We start from the raw sequence: 18650 nt of genomic DNA on the forward strand, positions 1-18650 counted from the left end.
AAGTAAGTAAAAATAAGTTTTAGATGAAGTATTACATTCGAATCGGAATCAGAAGTAGCTTTGTTATTTATTATTAATATTTGAGAATATTGTACTTTCAATTGACATACACGGTGGATACAATAGAGACTAAGGGGCATACAAAAAGGAAATTAAGAAAAATGAATGTATATAATAATAAAAACAGCTAAGACAAAGAGAACATTTCTATATATTAACAATTCTATGACATAAAAATAAATATGTATTCAAAAGTATAAATATGAGTAAAACAAACTCTTTGGATATGGGATGAAAGTGCAGGTAATGTGAAATTAAGGTTCCATCTGGTTGTCCATCAGAGAGACGGCCTGAGGGAAGAAGCTGCTCCTGCGTCTGTTGGTTTTGGCGTGCAGTGCTCTCTAGCGCCAACCAGAGGGAGGAATTGGAAAAGATTGTATGTGAAGGGTCTGCAGGGATCTTTCCTGCTGTTTCCTGACTCTGGAGGTGTAGATTCAGGATGCAGGGCAGGCTGGAGCAAAGGATTCTCTCTGCAGACCTGATGGACCACTCTGTGTCCCTGTACTGTTTAGTGGCTGATCCAAACCACACGGTGATGGAAGAACAGGGAACAGACTGGATGATAGGACCAAGAGCTCCTGAGGAAGGTTGCTCGGGGCTCTTCCTGAAATTATTTTAATGATCTTCTGATATTTGGAAAAGAAAGACAAATAATAGCTTTCTGGAAACATTTGCACACCAAGGCATGAGGAAGGGGCCTGCAAAGTGCACCAAAGGTTATCTGTAGTGCTTTGAACGTGCGTCTTGAAAGTAAAAGATAGGCCGTAGTCTGCTGTCTGAAAACTAACCTTGATCAATTATTGAACCTATGGTAATATCAAATGACTGTTTGCTTGTTTTAGCTGTTACCATGACAGAAGCTCATGTATTATTAACCATTTGGGTGTCTAGTTGTCGCACATGGGATATTTTCAGCCCACTCTGACACGTCAATGGGTATATTATTATTTGATAATTGCAGACCATGGTTTAAGGAACCTGAAACAATGCAAGACAGTCTTGTATTTCAATGGAGGGGCCAGAAGTGAAACAAGAGAAAGTAAAGCCTGCGAAAACCGTTCGATTCAGAGTCGCGTCTGCCAACAGCGGACGGGTCTTGGCGGAGGTGTTCAAGGATGAAGCGGCCTGGAGCGGGTCGGCGTCGGACTCGGTGGGCTCGGACTGCACCAGCAGCCCGGAGGCGGAGCAGGGGAGCAGCGAGGCCAACAGCCACCTGAACGGCCTGGCGGTGGAGACCGGCGTGGACGCCAATGGCTGCGAACCGGATGACCTGCTTCTGTACGCCAGTGCCAAGAGAGAGACGCTCTTCGGCAACACACGCGTCAATATCTGCAGCAAGAACGGGACCATACGGGGAGTGAGGCACAAAGTGAGCGCAGGCCAGGAGCTGTTCAACAGCCTCTCCAGCATGTACTCCGTAAGTACTCCGCCATGTTGGTGTTGTGATCACATTGTTGTCCAAGGCTGTTTTTTTTTTTCTCGCACGTGGCCATCGAAGGATTGAAGACGATCAAAACTATGAATCCATATATTAGGAGTATGGCCTTGGTGAGGCGCTTGTTCAGTCATGTGTTCTCTGTGCCTTTAAGGGGTCCCTTCGTCATCAGAAAAGGAGACCCTGGGAAAAGCAGTGAAACAGTTTGGAGGTTAACGCCATGTGGTCAACAGGAAGAAAAAGATCATGTTGCTGAAGATTGGCTTTCAGTTTGGTCTATAACGCATATCATTTTTCAAGAAAATGAGCCTTTTACAGAATTTAAACCTTTACTGTCCAGTTATTTGAGTCGGATTAATTTCGGGATTTTTTCTAATGCGGTCATTTAATGTATTTGTATGTTCTTTTAAATTCATACATTTATAGTTTTGAAATAATAATTTGAAACTCCTTGTATGACCATTATCCAAATGTATACACTATAATGTACGCACTAAATGAAGTAACCTGTCACTTGAGATAAACAAACAAGCTAAACCACTGAGCTAAACCAAAGTTAATTCTTTTGGCCCATGAGACTTTGAATGGATTTTTTAAAAGAATTTTTCATAGACATGTGCATCTAATTGTGACACAGGATTTATATAATTTTGATACACTGTATGTTTGAGTGTCCTTAATGTTTTATTGTTTTAGGTGGACATGCATGTTTTTCTAAGTGTTTTAGATGATTTCTTATCCATAATTCTATTGGACTGAATAAACTTGCCTTTGTTTTAAGAGGTTGATGTCGGTCTTTCTCATTGCTCTATGTTTATTAGACTATTTTTAGCAAACAGTTATTATTCTTTTCTATTATCGATTATAACAATTGTTTCCTGTTCATTGTTTAGAGATTTGTATAGTATTGTATTGCATCCCATTATACTAATTAAATGTATATTATAATGGGATGTTTGTATTACAGCCTCTGTGATTTATAATAGCATTACTCGTGGCTACTTTATTTTGTACGGTTTACACGGGACAATGCACCCAAAATGTTTTAACCGGCTAATTAGAATTGTCTGCAATATTCAGCTCCTTGGACCCACTTGTCGTTGAGATAAACATCTTCCCCCCCCCCCCAACGTGATCACGTGATGAACTCTACAAGTGTCGAAGCTTTGATCTCCATCTCAGCAACAGAGAAACGCCCCTGCGTCTCGGGAGGGACGTTGCCTTCGCTTTCCTGCACGCGCTCAGTTTGGGGTGAACTTCCCCTTTAAGGCGCAGATTGAAGCAGCAGCATCTCACCGCTCACCTGCCTCGGTCAGCACCACGGACACGGACCCCCCCACAGTCCGCTGACAGGGGGGGGGGGACACAGCCGGGCCCCCGGGGACAGGACATGTTTTTGTATTTATTTTGTAAACGACCACTAGCTACAGCCTATAGTCTGCGACCATGACACTGCGGCACTGACAGCTAAACAGCAGAGGGCGGAATTTATTATAGACCCCCCCCCCCCCCGCCCCTTTTTCTGTTGGTACTTTCTCAGCTACCGGACGGATCCGTTTACTTTGGGAGGGTTTCGGCGATCCGCGAACCTCCCGTCGACTCGTCCCTGCCCGTCTCCGCAGCGGCCCTGAAGGGCACCAGGTGTGATGCGCACCCGGCAATCCGCCCGTCTCGGATGAGGGGGTCTTTCTCCGGAACAAGGTGGTGAGAGCTCCCCCCCTCCTCCTCCTCCACCCTCCTCCTCCTCCTCCTCCTCCACGCCCTGTGCATTTTTATTATCGATAGCCGCCCGCCACCATGTCCCCTCCGGCATCGGCCGCCACAGCGAGTGACAGCAGTGCGACCACCGTCTTCGAGGAGGACTCCAGGGAGGAGGTACGAGCCGTGATCGCCTCCATGCGGGCGGCCGCCTTTTGTTGCTTTGTGCTGCTTGTTCATTGTCGGCGCAGAGATTTGATGGATCCGTGTGAACGGTGTGCAGGACGTAACACGTCAATGAATTACACGGATTAGGAAACGTGACAGGAGATATTGCTTTTAAATTGTTCCCCACATTAATAGCTATTGATTGAGCCTTTGATTGGTCTCTGCTCTCACTACTATCTGCTGTACTGAGCCAGCATCTCTCTCCAGCACTTATAGCTGTAAAATGGCAGAGAACTGAGAACTTTCTTGTTATATCCACTAAACAAAGGGAATGTTTAGAGTGTAAGAGTGTTGCTACTGGTTTCATTGCTCACGCATTAAATGTTAGTCCAACTGTATATAAGACTCGTTAAATAGGAATGTACACACGGCATCAAGCGTTACCTCAGTTTCTTTTTTGTCTGTGCTTTGACTCAGCAGCAAAGACCCCTGAAGCAATCTCTGAGCAAGTCGCTGTGCCGGGAGAGCTTTTGGAAATGCCTGCTCCTGTCGCTTCTCATGTACGGCTGCATGGGAGCGATGGTCTGGTGTCACGTCACCAAGGTGACCCGTCTCACCTTTGACAGCGCCTTTAAAGGGAAATCCATGATGTACCACGACAGTCCCTGCTCTGACGGCTACATCTACATCCCCCTGGCCCTGCTGGCCATGCTTTACCTGGTCTACCTCGTGGAGTGCTGGCACTGTCACGTGAAGAGCGAGCTGCAGCACAAAGTGGACGTGGAGGGCATCTACGAGCGCATCGAAAGGATGCAGCAGGCCAAACCGTGCATCTGGTGGAAGGCCATCAGCTACCACTACGTCCGCCGAACGCGGCAGGTCACGCGCTACCGCAACGGAGACGCTTACACTAGCACGCAGGTTTACCACGAACGCGTCAACACCCACGTGGCAGAGGCTGAATATGACTACGGCCACTGTGGCGTCAAAGACGTGTCGAAGCAGCTGCTGGGCTTGGAGAAGTCTGCCCTCACAAAGATGCGTTTCACCAAGTGCTTCAGTTTTGCCAACGTGGAGTCCGAGAATTCCTACCTGACGCAACGGGCGAGGTTTTTCACTGACAACGAGGGCCTCGACGACTACATGGAGGCCAGGGAGGGCATGCACCTGAAGAACATCGACCTGAAGGAGTACGTCATGGTGCTGTCCGACCCAGAGCGCCACCCTTGGTACTTCTCCCACTACGTCTTCTGGTGTGCCTCGTTCTTCACTTTCTCCTGGCCTCTCAGAGTCTTCATCGAGTACCACACCGCATACGTCCACTACCGCGTCGAGAAGCTCTTTGGCCACGATCACCTCCCGGTGACTCCGTGCGACGACAGGCCGTATTGGCGCCGCATCCCTCGCGTTAACACCATTGACAGCACGGAACTGGAATGGCACATTCGGTCCAACCAGCAACTGGTTCCCAGTTACTCGGAGGCCGGCCTGATGGACCTGGCCCAGTGCCCGTCCAGCTTCAGCGGGATCCGCCAGAACTGCGAGCGCTGCCACAGAGCCGTCAGCTGCTCCTCGGTGTTCTCCAGGAGCGCCCTCAGCGTCTGCACCGGCGCCAGCTCCCGCATCCCTTTCAGCGGCAGCCGGTTCTCGCTGGCGAGGCGCTACGGCTCCCAGCGCAGCTGCTTCTGGCGGAGCGGCAGCCTGGACGACCAGGAGAGCCCCAGCGAAAACACCCGCTGTCTATCGGAGCGCCTCGCCACAGGCGACGAGGGCCCCCCAGAGTACGAGGACGCACTGTGCTACCCGGTGCTCATTGTCCACTGCAGTGAGAACTGCCACAACCACAGGTCTTTCCACAGAAATGGCTCCTGCGTGGAGACTTCTCTATGACTATGCAGAACAAACACAGACGCATTTCTGTAGCATACAAACACTTTGGACCCCAGAGTGTGAAAACCAGTCTTAATGTGAGATGACCGATTCATGCTGTACTGTCATGCCCTCCGAAGCCAATGGATCCTGAATGTGCAAATCACCAAAGCAATAACATGAACGGTGGAAAACAAAGCGACGGCGGCATGCGAACCAACAATGGTGGAAAAATGACATCTGCCTGGCTTCCACGAGCAAGCAGACAAAGACTGTTACGTAACTGTTACGGCCTCCTAAGCGTCTTACATATGAAATAGAAGCTGCTGTTACCTCTCAAGACTTTTTGTCCCAAAGCCACGGGCGAGATGAGTAGAGTCAAAAGTTCTGTTCGGTGAAATGTCAGTCGGACAAACACATCAGATAATTACAGCAATAACCAGGAAATTGAATACTGTGTGAAGTGATAACGTAGAAGGAGGAATATCAATGAAACAGTTGGGGCTATTGCATGTTTGTTAACACACTGGTCAACGTGAAGACCCCCGATTCTAAAAGAGACCTCACTCACTATTATACCTATGATGTTTAAAAATGTATATTGTTTGTGTGAAGTGTTGTAACTTTACTTTTTGGAAGTACCTACTTTTTATCGACATGCCTCCTGCATTTCTACTTCAGTTAGTGGCTTCGTGGATTCCCCAGAAAATAGGTACGCTTATTTTCCGCTGTGGGTTTAATGTGTTATTGGACTGTGACAAAATGAAAGTAAAAACAGAGGGAGTGATATAACTAAGAAAAAAACACTTTATTCAGAGAGACCCGTCTTGTTAGTGTTGGGCAGAGCATTTGGTGTAACTGATATGCTGTTTTTACAATGGATTTCTCTCTTTCTTTGACTGTTGACTGTTGCTACTACCTGGCGGCTCCAGAGAGGAAAGTACCGTTCTTTTCAATGTTGATGTTTACAGTCGCTGTTTTTGAAACATATTATCCGACCAACCGCCACTGTAGATGCTGGAATTATGTCAACGTACGGCACATGGGCACAGTTTGGATATCTGCAAAAAAAGGATTTTTTTGCTTTAACATTTGACAGCTGTTTGGTCTTGACTGAGCCAGAAACTGTTGGATGAGGCTGTCAATTCACACGAGCCTAACACACGAAAATGCATTATGAATTGAATTTGTCAATTTTTTCTTAAATTAGACATTTCTTTCCTACTTACTGCCAAACCGAAAACTTCTGTTCAAAAAAGACAAGGACTTGTTTACATTGAATTTACAACACATTTGAACGGACGATATCACATTGGAGGAAGACGTTTTCTCACACTGTCATGAAACAGAGATCTGTTAAGTCATTATAATTACTAATCAATATATTGATTTAGTGTCCCAAAAAACTCAAAATAATGACTTAGGTGAAAATATTGACTTCTAAACATCTAGATATAGTTTTAATATCTCAAAACATTAATTTAGTAAGACAAAATATTTAATTAGTAACGGAAAATCATACACAGATTTCCTAATATGTTGACATTCTCATTATTTTGTTTAATTTAAGGGTACTAATGAATCATTTCCATACACATCAGTCATTACCATTATCATCTTTTAACATAACAAATCACAGTGCGGTTTTAACTGCCTAAAGTCATCAAATCTATGTTCAAATTTGCATGGTTTTCTTCTGCTAGGACAATGTCTTGATAACACGTGAATGTAAACCACCAGCATATATGATACACTGTTATACATCTCAGTTATGTGTCTTTAGGAGAGTAAAGGACTAATGCTCAGTTTTTGTATGTAAAATGGTGATTTCACTGTCCAGTGTATCTCCAATGAGATACAGTCAGTGAAAGAGCACATTACACACAAACGTGTCACCACGTTTCCTAAAGACATTTTATTAATCTGGGCTCCTTGAAGCTCACAGGCAGATATGCAAGGATGTAAATGCACAAACCAATTAAACTTTATGACACTGACTTTTTTAACATATTGTATGCACCCTAGAGTATTACATCTTGTTCTTACATTGTTTTCAATAATGTGGTGACACCAGTATTATGCACTTAAAGTGACACTAGACATTATGAATTGTAGTGAAGCTGAATGTTGGTGTAAATGCCATTGAAATATTAAAGTAGTCAAGCTGAAATATTTAAAAATGCAAAAGTTGGTCGTAAAACAATAAGACCGCTTACAGTTTCTTGTCAAATGTAAAAAATATTACTGTAGTTATAATCTAATGGGCTGTATAAATAACGTTATTATCTTTTGAAATATGTATTCAATTTGATCTTATGTTGGAAAAATAAAAGTTGCAATAAATGTTTGGGGTGAATGCTGGCATGACTTACTGGAACACCTTAATAGAACAAATGTGAGCTGTGAACAAGGCCAGGAACAGTATCTTTACTCTTTATAGTTATATAGAGCTATAAAGTTATATATATAGAGCTTATATACACAGATATTTACTCAACACTGGTCCATATTGATTTTGCTTTCCAATGAGTTGTATCCCAACAATATGGAAAAAAATCCTCCTTAACTCTTCCAACAAAGCATTCAGTGGTGATTCAAATAAATAATTATTTATATGTTACAAGAAACATTCCCAATGAAATAGATGAAGAAAATGGTTGACAGCGATACAGTCACAATGAGTTGCTTCACACTTTCATCTCATTGATGATCATTGCTAGCGCTGATGTAGTGGACATGAATCTTCCACAGAATCAAATGCAGCCGCATAAACATTGTCGTAGTCTACGAAGGCATGAGACGGTTGTTTTGCATTAAACACTTAAAAAGAATCCTACTGGGTCTGTGTGCTCCATCATAGATATTGTGCTCCATCATCAGTCGGTCGGTAGGTGGCAGCACATGAACGGGGCTTCAGGAATATCAGCCCACGAAGAAGAGCCCGCGATCTGCTGTCACCAGCTATGAAAGGTTATTCCATCGGTGAGTGGACGACCGAGTACGTATTGAGTGTTAGCAACTAAACATTTAGTATTTGGCAAATAAAAGGAGAAACGGGCAGTGCCGTTTATTGGCTGGAAAGCACGTGGTGCGTTGCCTGAAATAATGAGTCCACGCGTTTAATAAAGTAACGTTAAAGCTATCTAACGTTAGCTAAGCTAGCAGAGTCTGCATCTGCTCGCATTTTGACTACTTCAGCCTGGAAAATCATGACATCCTCTAATACACGGACAGGGAATAATATTCAAGGACAAAATACAATATTTCTGATCTGTCTCCGTTGCATAAATGTTTGTTTCGGCTCGTGTCAAGCACGAAAACAAACCTCCACTTCCGGGAAGGATAAATATTTCTATTGTTTTAATTAATAACGAAATTAATTTTGGTAGGTCTCTGCCAAAAAACAACTATGACACTATAGAAGATGGAAATACACAGAGGGAATAGAAAGTAATCAAAGCAATACAACTTATGCCAACAGTGCAGTGTTTAAAAAGTCAACAAACGCAATTTGAAATACAGTTAAGCTGAAATGTTATGTCAATAGAATAGTCTTAGAACAGTCTTGCTTTTGAAATACACTGCCAACGGGAACGTGGCACATCGAGGCTACAAATAAAATAAGTCTTATTTTGAAGGTACATTGTCATACCTACTTACCTGACTCTTTACAAAGGTACTTTACAGGAATCAGGAAACATTTATTGCCAAAATATGTCATAAATACAAGGAATTTGACTTGGCGGTTGGTGCGTGACAGTAGACAGTATGACAATAGACGACAAGACAGCAGTGCACGAGTAATAAAATAAAATGCTAATGCTATGGGTTAGTAGAATAAGGCTATGGGTTAGTTTAAAATAAAAGATTAAAGTTAAAAATAAAAGAATAACGCGCACTAGCGATGACGGGAAGAAACTCTTTGAGTGGGCGGGAGGTCTTAGTCCTGATGGACCTCAGCCTTCTGCCAGATGGAAGGGGCACAGACAGTTTTTGTCTGTGGGGTGAGGGGTCGGCTACGATCTTTTTAGCTCGCTTCAGGGTCCTGGAAGCGAACAAGTCCTAGAGGGACGGCAGATTGCAGCCGATCACCCTCTCTGCAGAGCGGATGACACGCTGCCCTTACCGTACCTTCCTAATAACTCCTGTTCTTTCTAGTGACAGGGTTGAGTGCCAACATGCAGAGTTTGGTGGTGCAGGCACTCGCCATGAGGCAGCTGGGACGGTTGAACCCCCGCCACCTGCTGGCTGCTGGATATGGACTGAGGCAGTCTGAATGGTGTCCCAGGACCATCCACACGCGCCAGCTTTGGGGCTGCTCCGCTATCCCCGCGCTCGGCTGTCACAGGCCAGCTTTCCGCGGCAGAGACCCAATCAGAGGTTGGCCCGTCCACCATCTGAGGTATAAAAGCAACAAGAAGAGAGACGCCGCAAGGGCTGCAAAGGAAGAGGAGGAAGATGAAGAAGAAGAGGAGGATAAAAAAGACTCTGAGGAAAGTGATTATGAAGACGAGGTGGGTGAGAACCCAAATCTACCAAAGGAGTATAAAGACATGGAAAAATATGTGCAGTCCTTTCGCTATGATGTCATAATGAGAGCTGGCCTGGACATGGCACGCAAGTGAGTCACTTCCTGTCGGCTGATCAGAGTTTCTCCAAGCAAACATATCAGGCAGTAATAGTACACTTTTACTATTATCACAGGATTAGTTACTCATGGTGTGCAACCAGTGGTGTTTCATTCCCCTGTGGGAAGAACTGATGGGATTTGGGTGAGATTTGTTGCACGAACATGTTAACATGCACTTTAAAACCCTTTTCCTTCTCTCAACGCAGTAAAATTGAGGACGCCTTCTACAGCAACAAGCTCAGGCTGAACGGACAGAAGCTCGTCAAGAAAAGTAAAGCGGTGAGTTGTGTTGGATCACAGGTTGCACACGCCTGGCACCCCCTCTCACTTCATCCACCCGTGTACCTCGTTTCTCATTACTTCTACTCCATTCCGTATTCAGGTGAAAGCCGGGGACACCTTGGACCTGGTGCTGTCGGAGAACCGGGAGACAAACACGATCACTCTGATGAGGGTTATCCTCCAGAGGGTTTTGGGCGAATCCAGTACAACAGAAAAGCACAAGGTTGCCATAAGACGCTGGAAAAGTATCGAGCTTTCCAAAGAGGAGGCCATTAAGACATGAACTTGAAGTAGGGCATTGTTGACTGGCAAACCATGGGCCATCTTAGGCGATGGAAGCCGAAGAATTGAATGTGAGCCAACGAGCTTGAAGGGTCCCTAATGGATTGTGACGTCTGTAGTTCTCACTGGTTGTAGACGTCATGCAGCTGGTCGGGAGAAAGATTTAGCGTGTTTGCCTTTCCTCCGTGATACTGTGTGACTCTTCCAATAAAGGTGCTCTTGGACATTTTGAGATAATTGTCCTTATGAGTCGGCTAAGAAATAGCACATGACCTTTTCTTGCATCAGAATCATTACTTAACAGTATGTTTTGCGACTGCCTTTATTTTTTCCTTGAATCTTCATTTTATTGGGTTATCAAGGCTCAAGTGTAAAATGGTAAGCATGACTAGAAGCATGATGTATGTTGTCTTGCACAGAGCTGGTTGTAAAGAGTCCGTATCCAACAGGGACAACGTAAAACAGCCCGACCATATGTCATATTTATAAGTGTGATTTTATTAGAAATTGGTTGTCATGATCCATTGTCACGTTAAATCTTCATAATATAAACTTCTATAAGAAGGCTTAACATAAGCACATTATTATTAAAACAGTGGTGGCACAATGCTACATCGGTAACTGCAAAGGAAACGCATCACATCATTGTGATCCATTTCTATCCATAGGGCAAATATGTGGCCTACGCTATTAGCTACTGTCATCCTTTAAGGCTACAACATTTATCAACAGTTGGTTAGAAGAGCTATGACCATTTGGGCTTATAAATAGAAGCAGTTTTATCCAACAATAATGAGACTACACAAACTACAACATCTACCGCTGTAGTCACAAGGTAAAAGAGGACTAAGAATAGTATTGAAGAAACTTCAAATCCTACATAGGACAGTTTGAAAAAGGTTCAACAAAGCGGTTTCAGCTTATATACTGTGCAATATTATTTTATTTTTTCCAAGTGTTGCATAACTGAATGCTACTATAACTAGGACACAGCGCTCGACCTCTTGGCCTTCTTGAGGATGTCGCACTTCTTGCGGTTGGGGCGCCGGCAGCGCTCGTCGATGCTCGGCACGCACTCGTAATGCCACACCTCCTCCATCTTATCCACAGGATACACCGCTTCCACGTAGTGGCGGATCAGTCGCAGGCGGACCGGGTCCAGCTGCTTCTTGTTGCAGGCCCCCGAATGGTTGTACTGCAGCCGCAGGTTCTCCTGAGTGAAGAGCTCAGGGAAGAGGCGCACCAGCAGGCGGGCGGCAAAGTTGCCGACGGAGAGGCTCTGCTGGACGATTTCTCGCACCTCGGAGTCTGCGAGCAGGTAGACGAGGGGCACGGGGAAGTCCGGCGTGGACACAGTCAGCTCGTCCAGGGGGATCTTACAGAAGTCCTTGCTGCTTTTCTCAGGGGGCAAAGAGGGAGCGTCCGGATCCTCCCTCAGGCCGTCCGGATTGAGCTGGTTCAGGTGGCAGAGGAAGTCCTGCTCGGACTCCTGACCGTACACCTTGCGCTGCTGCAGATAGGACCTCCTCTGCTCCGTGTCGCGCCTCCTGCACCTCTCGTCGAGCTTGCCCACAAATTCCAACATCCACACGCGGTCGTTCTTGGCCCGGGAGTAGACCAGCTGCACGTAGTGGCGGATGAGGTTCACGCGAACGGGGTCGAGCTGCTTTTTCCCGAGTGAGCCGCTGCAGTTGTACTGCTTTCGCGCGTTCTCAAGGGTGAAGAGCTCGGGGAACATGAGCACCAGCAGGCGAGAGGCAAAGTTCCCGATGGACAGGCTACATTCATAGTTGCTCTTCAGCTGCTCCCTGGACAGGAGGTACTCTTGGGGAATAGGGAAATCCGGAGGAGGAACCTCGAGATCGTCAAAATCCACAGGCGGAAGCAGCGACTTTTTGGCTCTGCGACCGGGCCTTTCGTTATCACCTGCTTCTGGAACCGTAATGATCGAAACGTCCTCGGGATGGCTGCCCAGGTCGTAACCTTCCTCGTTGATATTGTCTGGGTCGCTCCCGTTGCCATTACTGTGAGGACCCTCCAGAGCATCCTCCATGTGCTGAATACACACTTGAAGCCAGCTGTCTTCGGGGACATCGGGAAAATTGGCTTCCATATACTTTCTTATGATTTCCATCTTGTCAGAGTCCAGAATTAGCTGCCCCACACTACTGAATCGGCCGGAGCCTTCTGGCATTTTTCCTTCTTCAAAAACCTCCGGGAAGAGACGGTGCATGAGAAAAACAACAAAATCCTCGGGTGAGGAGAACTCGTCGAGCGCGTTGAACGCCAGGTCCGACGGAGCCGCGCCGCTCTGCTGGTTATTCAAAGGGACGTGCTCCTCCCGGCCCTCCTCGTTGATGAACCGGTAGGTCTGAGGATGCTCCGCCTTTATCACGGCGCCTGTGATCGTCTGCTTCCTCAGCAGCCGAGCGCTCTCCATGTCCCTCTGTGCCCAGAAGCGATTGAACAAGTCATTGATCTGAAGGAGGCACTCCTCCTGCCAGACGCTGCTGTTCTTGACCAAAGGGTAGCACACCTCCACGTAGTTGCGGATCAGCTGCAGATGGAGGGACTCCAGTGTCCTCTTGCTCGCCATGCATTCATGGGAGCAGTCCCTGGCCTTGAACAGCTCTGGGAAGAGGTGCACCAGCAGCCGGCACCCGAGCTCCCCGGCGCTCGACGTCTGCTCCATCAGCTGCTTCAGTTCGTCACTTGCTAGCAGATATTCTGGGGGCGGCTGGAACTCCGTCACCATCTCGGCGGGCTTGATCTGCTTCTTTATTCGCATGACCTCGAGGGTTAACAAGTCCACTTTGCTGTGCAGTTGGGTCATGCTTGAATTGAGGGTGTTGAGGATGAGAAACATTTTCTCAATCAGCGGATAAAGGCTGGTGTCCGAGGTCGAGGCTTGGCCTGAGGCGTCTGAGGAGGGGAGGCTCTCCGACGGGCCGTTGCCCCATGAGCTCTGGAGCTTGGAGGAGAGGATGCCGGCGTAGTCGAGCTGATTGGCGGCATCGTGCCCGGCCTGCTGCTCCACGCTTGGCGTGTTCCTCTTCTCCGAGATCCTGTGGGAGATGCTGAAGAGAGGCTTCCTGTGGGAGACCCTGGGTTTCGGCTGGACGTAATTCCTCCGCTCCCCGCTTGTGGTGAGGCAAAGGGGCTCGTGTCTGCTGCTCTCGTCCACCACGCTCTGCCTCATCTAGACGGAGCAAATCACAGTCAGAAGAGACAACTTCATCTATGCAACCAGTTGGATATGCACGTGTGGTATACTGTGAGGTCAGCTCACCTCGCCAGAGAGCCGGGGTCTCTTGCAACTGGAGGACTGGTTTGTGTAAGGGCCCGGCCCCACAGGTGGCTGTTCAGCAGCGGCTGCGGGAGGTCCTCCTCGGAGTCCTTCAGGTAGCACGCAGACGGCAAAGTCCTCTGGCTCCTCCTTGACGTCCTGGACGTGGTTGTGTTCTGCAGATAATGACATTAACGCTGCCTTCTTTACACCACTTGTCTGATTTACATTTATAAATACTGGGAAATAAAAATGTGTGTTTGCAAAACAAAAGTAATATCTATTGAGAATAGCATCATGTGTAAATTGTCTGAAAGTACCGGTGTCTGCATTTTTTTTTTAGCTTCATGGCAAACGCTTTTGAAAGAATGAAATCTAACTATACTCCAACACAGACCTTCTTCGTAATCAAGAAGAAAATTCTACTGTTGCGGCGCAGATAGAGGTTGTAGTAGATACCTTTCTCAAGCATTGCTTCTTCTGAAACTTCTCCATGCTCAGAGGAATTCATAGCCTAGAAGGGTAGACCAGACATACAGTCACTCAAAGCAGTCTAATAAGCGACATTAGCAAGAGTTATTGATAAGTCATTACACAGAAAATAAACTGGCAACAAATGTAGATGCATTTATTTCGTAAGTATTTCTCTTAGCAAAAGTTAACCAGTTCCACCTTCTCAAAAGTGAACGTATAAGTCTTTGTTAGTATGTAATGCTTCATAACCTTTGGTATGTGAACCAAAGACTTCACGATGCTTCATTGAGAAACGAACATGAAGCCTCGTGTGAAGAACATTTCCACAACACGAGTCCCGCAAAGCTTCAATGCACCTTCTAGAACCTCCTGCTCGTGACCATGTGGCAGCGGGTCCGGTACCGCTGCGAGAGGCCGCCTGCAGCCCGACCCGCTCGGCCGGGACGCCGCGGCCTCTTCAACGGAGAGGAAAACTGACGTGAGCGCGTGAGAGTCCCGCCGTGCGTGCGCTCCACCGCACGCCCGGCCGGGCGCCGTGAAGCAGCTACTTCCTCATTCCTCCGCCCGTGAACCCGTGAACCAAAAGCCCCGCACGGATCCGCAGCTCCTTCCCCGGCGGGTCATTCCAAAGACCGCCGATGCAGCAGCGCAGCATTTTACGTCATTTGTGTCAATTCTAATGACGCGGCAATGTTTGCGTGGACCAGTCGCCCCCCCCGACCCTCTCGCCCCCCCCCTCTTTCCTCCTGCTCTAACTCGAGTTAAATTAACGGTAAAGGCGCGTGCCCGGCGGTCAGAGCTCACCTTTACGAGTCCACGCAATCCTTCCGGACTGCTGGCGACGCGTCGGACATGTCTGCGGGCTCGCGCGCTGCTCTATTTGCAGGTAACTGTTGTTCTTGTTGATATAAATATATAAATAAATATCTCTTCTTTTTTTTTCCTCGCTCGGCTTCTGTGCTTTCTCGCGTGACGTGACCAAGGCGCGCGCCTGCTGTGTCACTTCCGCACAGCTGTGTGCGATAAAGGAAAATAAAAATAAACCAAAAGTTATTAGAAAAGAAATAACGGAGACGTTAAAGTCGTACTCGTGTATTAGGACAATAGTTACGCGCTTGAAAAAAAAGTGATCGATTAACTGAAGTTGACACATTTTAGCTGCGCTGCATACATCCAGTTTTACTTTTTGCATTATTATTATTTTATTATACAATAAATACAACCGCTCACATTATACGAAAAAGATTTAATCAGTTCCGTAGCCAAATATGTAATTAAAGTGATGCTTACATAATAATGCAACTGTAATAACGATATAATATAGCAATCAGTACATCCATAACATACATGCTTGAACAAATGGGTAATCTTTTGTGTACGCTCTATTTAAATGTTAATATTGCATTAAAATAATTCTGTGGTCATAAAAGTATTTTAGTAAAGCAAAAACAGAAGTAGGATAGGAGTGACACCTCTTCTTGCGCTCATTATCTTTGTACACTTTGAACGACACAACTCGCGTTGGGTGGGCAAACATCGCCCTCAAGTGGAAGGAGACTGTAACTACAGCAGGACGACTTCTGTGGCGTCCAGGAGTAGAGCAACAGACAATACATTTTATGAAACAAAAGATGAATCTATTAGGATGATTATTTTATGAATAACAACCCAAACCACTCACCTCTCCTACATAATGTAAAGTTGCTATTCTACTTTTTTAAATTTCGTAGATCATTGCAGGGGCAGGACAGATCAATAATCACATAATTAAAGATTAAGTGGAAGAAACTAGTGTTGCTGTGAACTTGGAGCTGGTGGCAGCTGGAAGCATCTGGGCACGGAGCTGATTGAGAGGAGGCGGCGCGGTGGAGCCGCACCGTACTGGTGCACATCGGGGGGATCTGATTGGCGCGTGGGGGGCGGGGTCTGCCGCCACTTTACAGGCCTGGTTACTTGACCTCGTGATCTGGTTTCCCCCGGTCAACGGTGCTCACTAGTTACTGAGCAGGGAATGTGTGACGTCACCGTCCCGTAACTTAATCACGGGTCACTCCGCGCGCACGCGGGCCGCGTGGGAACACGGAGAGGATCTAACAAGCCGAAGTGAGCTTCTCATTATGCGGCTAATGAGCCGTCTCCATGGCAGCCTGATCCGCGAGCCAATGGGGTGACTCCTGTGCGGGGGGGTGAGAAGTGTCGTTTTAGGACAATATGCTCGTGTGCGTCGAGGCGCGCCAATCAGCCGTCCTGTCGTCCCATCACCGCCCGCTGTGTGACGACATCAGCAGGTGTTTACGTGGCTCTGAGATCCCTCCGCGCTCAAGCTCTCGCGGTCATTTCACGTACAGGTGTATTCTAGATGGCGTCGCAGGGGATCGATCCCATCATGCACCTGGGTGGAGGAAGCACCACGGCCGATGCACGCCGGTCCACCGCAGGGTTTAAACACACGGCGTCTGACCTCCACGTCTCTCTATGAGTCCTTCAACGCGGACACCATGCAAAGACAGTCCACCTCCAAACACACATGAGAGTACATTTCTTTTTCACAATCAGGTTTCTTGGCATCGTCTAATTCATACAATTTCTGAAGCTGTAAAGAGAATGTCACCTCAAAGTTCCTTTTTGCAACAGTTTTTCTTATCAGCAAAGATTCATTCATGGTAGAACATCTTTTTTTCACAACTGGTTTGCAGCTGCTCTTCAGTTTGGCAAACCCTGACCCCGTATCCACACCCAATGTGCAGTAACGGGCCAAGTGAACCTACTTAGAAAAAATGAAGCATCGCAGTGCCCAGTTTATAAGGGAAACATGGCGACTGTATAGCAGCTTTGTCACTGTGGAGCAGATGAAGATACTCCTTCCTGGCTAAAGGACGCTACAACACATGGAAACATTTGTTTTAGTGATAGCAGGAGATAATAAATTATGAAACCAGCAACAAAGCTACAGCCCTGCTAGTCCAAGAGCGATGCGTCAAAGGAGACGACTTGTCTCACACCGTAACGACCTACAGCGATTGGAGTAATCTGGAACCCTGGCCGGGCGTTAACAATTAGGGGATTAGACCAACACAACTACTCCACCGCAGCAAGCAAGTTATTGAATGAACAGGTTCCCTCTTCATGAGGTCTGTAGTTCCTTTTTAAACAGGTTTGTGTTTGGACACATTATATAATGATCCACACAAGTTTGACAGATTAGCAAAAGCTCCGAATGACTCATCGCTAGTCTGCCTTCGTCGCCTTGCGGCTTTTCTAACTTTTCTAACTCAAACCTTCCAACCTGTAGATCTGTAGGTCTGTTTATATATAAATATATATAAAGTCCTCTTATTGTGCTCTTGCTCGATTGTCACAATCTTTTTTGCAATCACATTTTCTCTTGATTTTCAAGTCTTTTTGTCGAGGAGACCATAGGTCTCATAGGTCGGCCAACTAAGAGCGAATAAGTAGCGTGCTTTATGAGAAGGTTGTCCCATTTTGAGTTTATGAAGAAAATAACATTTTGAAAGGAAATAATTTCAAGGTCAAGATATGTGAGGACTTATTCAGCCAATTTGATAATATAATAAACGTATTAAAAATAATATGCTGTTTCCGCTGTGTAGCATTCCCGATAGATAGAATGTACGGCCTTTGTGACCTTCGCTCGTTGGAAGCAAAGGGTTGTTTGAGAATATCCGCTGAACTCGACTGAAGCGCCAGACCTTAAGATTTAGCATTTCTATTAGAGTGAAAATCATGAAATTGTGTTGAGAGTTCAGAAGTCGGGAGTTTTTGTTACATGAGGTCCTTCCGTCTCCGGCCTCCACAGCTGTGTTTGCAAGAGTGTGTGTGTGTGTGTCTGTGTGTGTAATGGAATCCGTGCTGACCCACTCTCTCCACTGGACCCTGCTGTAATTACACGACTCGTCGTCTGGGCCGAGGCACACTAAGGACGCTTTTGTCCGCTTCATGTTTTGCATGTAAACTCCTGCTTTCGGGAAGAATCTCCAACTGTGGAGCACACAGTCAGTCAGGACCTGCAGCTGACGGACCCCCCCCTCCTTCCTCCGCCTGCTCTTCATCCGTTATGCAGGAGCAGGCAGGAGCAATGTTGTCAGACAAAAAAAAAAAACAATGCTACAATTTTTGGTCTACATTAAACATTTAGCTTGCTTTCCTCTTGGAGTTGTCCCATCAAATCCGCTTCTGCGGCGGCTGGTTGATTTACTGGGCTCGTCTACGCAGTGGTGTCGTTGCTCAGGCCACACCTCTTTGAAAAGAAAAGTTCTGTTTCTTAGGGTTAGGGTTTGTCATTCTGGCAGTGCACCAGCCTCCTTCCTTGTTTGGTCCTTTTAACTTTGCATGGAACTTTCCTCGTGTCTCCTCACGGCGAGGATAAATATTTCATGCGGAGCCGGAGGCTTTCCCTGGCACACGCCGTACCTCGCGTGTACCCAGGCAGCGGAAAACCAAAACAG

General features: G+C 46.5%; 4 protein-coding genes across 8 annotated transcripts; 3 read left to right on the forward strand and 1 right to left on the reverse strand.

Moving 5' to 3' along the window:
- The first annotated feature begins 572 nt into the window (after nt 1-572).
- Nucleotides 573-2273, forward strand: grxcr1b (glutaredoxin and cysteine rich domain containing 1 b). The gene is made up of 2 exons (XM_040199090.2): nt 573-1477; nt 1650-2273. Exons 1-2 carry the CDS (start codon nt 1070-1072, stop codon nt 1692-1694), a joined length of 453 nt encoding a protein of 150 aa, XP_040055024.1. The 5' UTR covers nt 573-1069; the 3' UTR covers nt 1695-2273.
- A 465-nt stretch (nt 2274-2738) lies between these two features.
- LOC120832640 (transmembrane protein 151B) lies at nt 2739-7586 on the forward strand. Of its 2 annotated transcripts, none has more exons than XM_040199083.2 (2): nt 2739-3370; nt 3842-7586. In XM_040199083.2, exons 1-2 carry the CDS (start codon nt 3293-3295, stop codon nt 5249-5251), a joined length of 1488 nt encoding a protein of 495 aa, XP_040055017.1. In that variant the 5' UTR covers nt 2739-3292; the 3' UTR covers nt 5252-7586. The 2 variants fall into 2 exon arrangements, with proteins under 2 accessions (XP_040055017.1, XP_040055016.1); XM_040199082.2 differs by having other exon boundaries at nt 2755-3370; nt 3839-7586.
- A 516-nt stretch (nt 7587-8102) lies between these two features.
- On the forward strand, nt 8103-10686 carry mtres1 (mitochondrial transcription rescue factor 1). Of its 2 annotated transcripts, none has more exons than XM_040199086.2 (4): nt 8103-8212; nt 9389-9851; nt 10067-10139; nt 10243-10686. In XM_040199086.2, the coding sequence occupies exons 1-4, from the start codon at nt 8194-8196 to the stop codon at nt 10423-10425; spliced, it is 738 nt and encodes a 245-aa protein (XP_040055020.1). In that variant the 5' UTR covers nt 8103-8193; the 3' UTR covers nt 10426-10686. The 2 variants fall into 2 exon arrangements, with proteins under 2 accessions (XP_040055020.1, XP_040055021.1); XM_040199087.2 differs by having other exon boundaries at nt 8150-8228.
- A 215-nt stretch (nt 10687-10901) lies between these two features.
- On the reverse strand, nt 10902-15199 carry bend3 (BEN domain containing 3). Of its 3 annotated transcripts, none has more exons than XM_040199075.2 (4): nt 14989-15199; nt 14170-14224; nt 13714-13886; nt 10902-13623 (listed from the first exon to the last, which is right to left on the reverse strand). In XM_040199075.2, exons 2-4 carry the CDS (start codon nt 14219-14221, stop codon nt 11407-11409), a joined length of 2442 nt encoding a protein of 813 aa, XP_040055009.2. In that variant the 5' UTR covers nt 14222-14224; nt 14989-15199; the 3' UTR covers nt 10902-11406. The 3 variants fall into 3 exon arrangements, with proteins under 3 accessions (XP_040055009.2, XP_040055010.2, XP_040055011.2); XM_040199076.2 differs by having other exon boundaries at nt 14541-15140; XM_040199077.2 differs by lacking the exon at nt 14989-15199 and adding an exon at nt 14434-14844.
- Between the last annotated feature and the right edge of the window lie 3451 nt (nt 15200-18650).

Source organism: Gasterosteus aculeatus, chromosome 15 (genome assembly GCF_964276395.1).
Source record: "Gasterosteus aculeatus chromosome 15, fGasAcu3.hap1.1, whole genome shotgun sequence".
Taxonomy (NCBI): Eukaryota; Metazoa; Chordata; class Actinopteri; order Perciformes; family Gasterosteidae; genus Gasterosteus; species Gasterosteus aculeatus.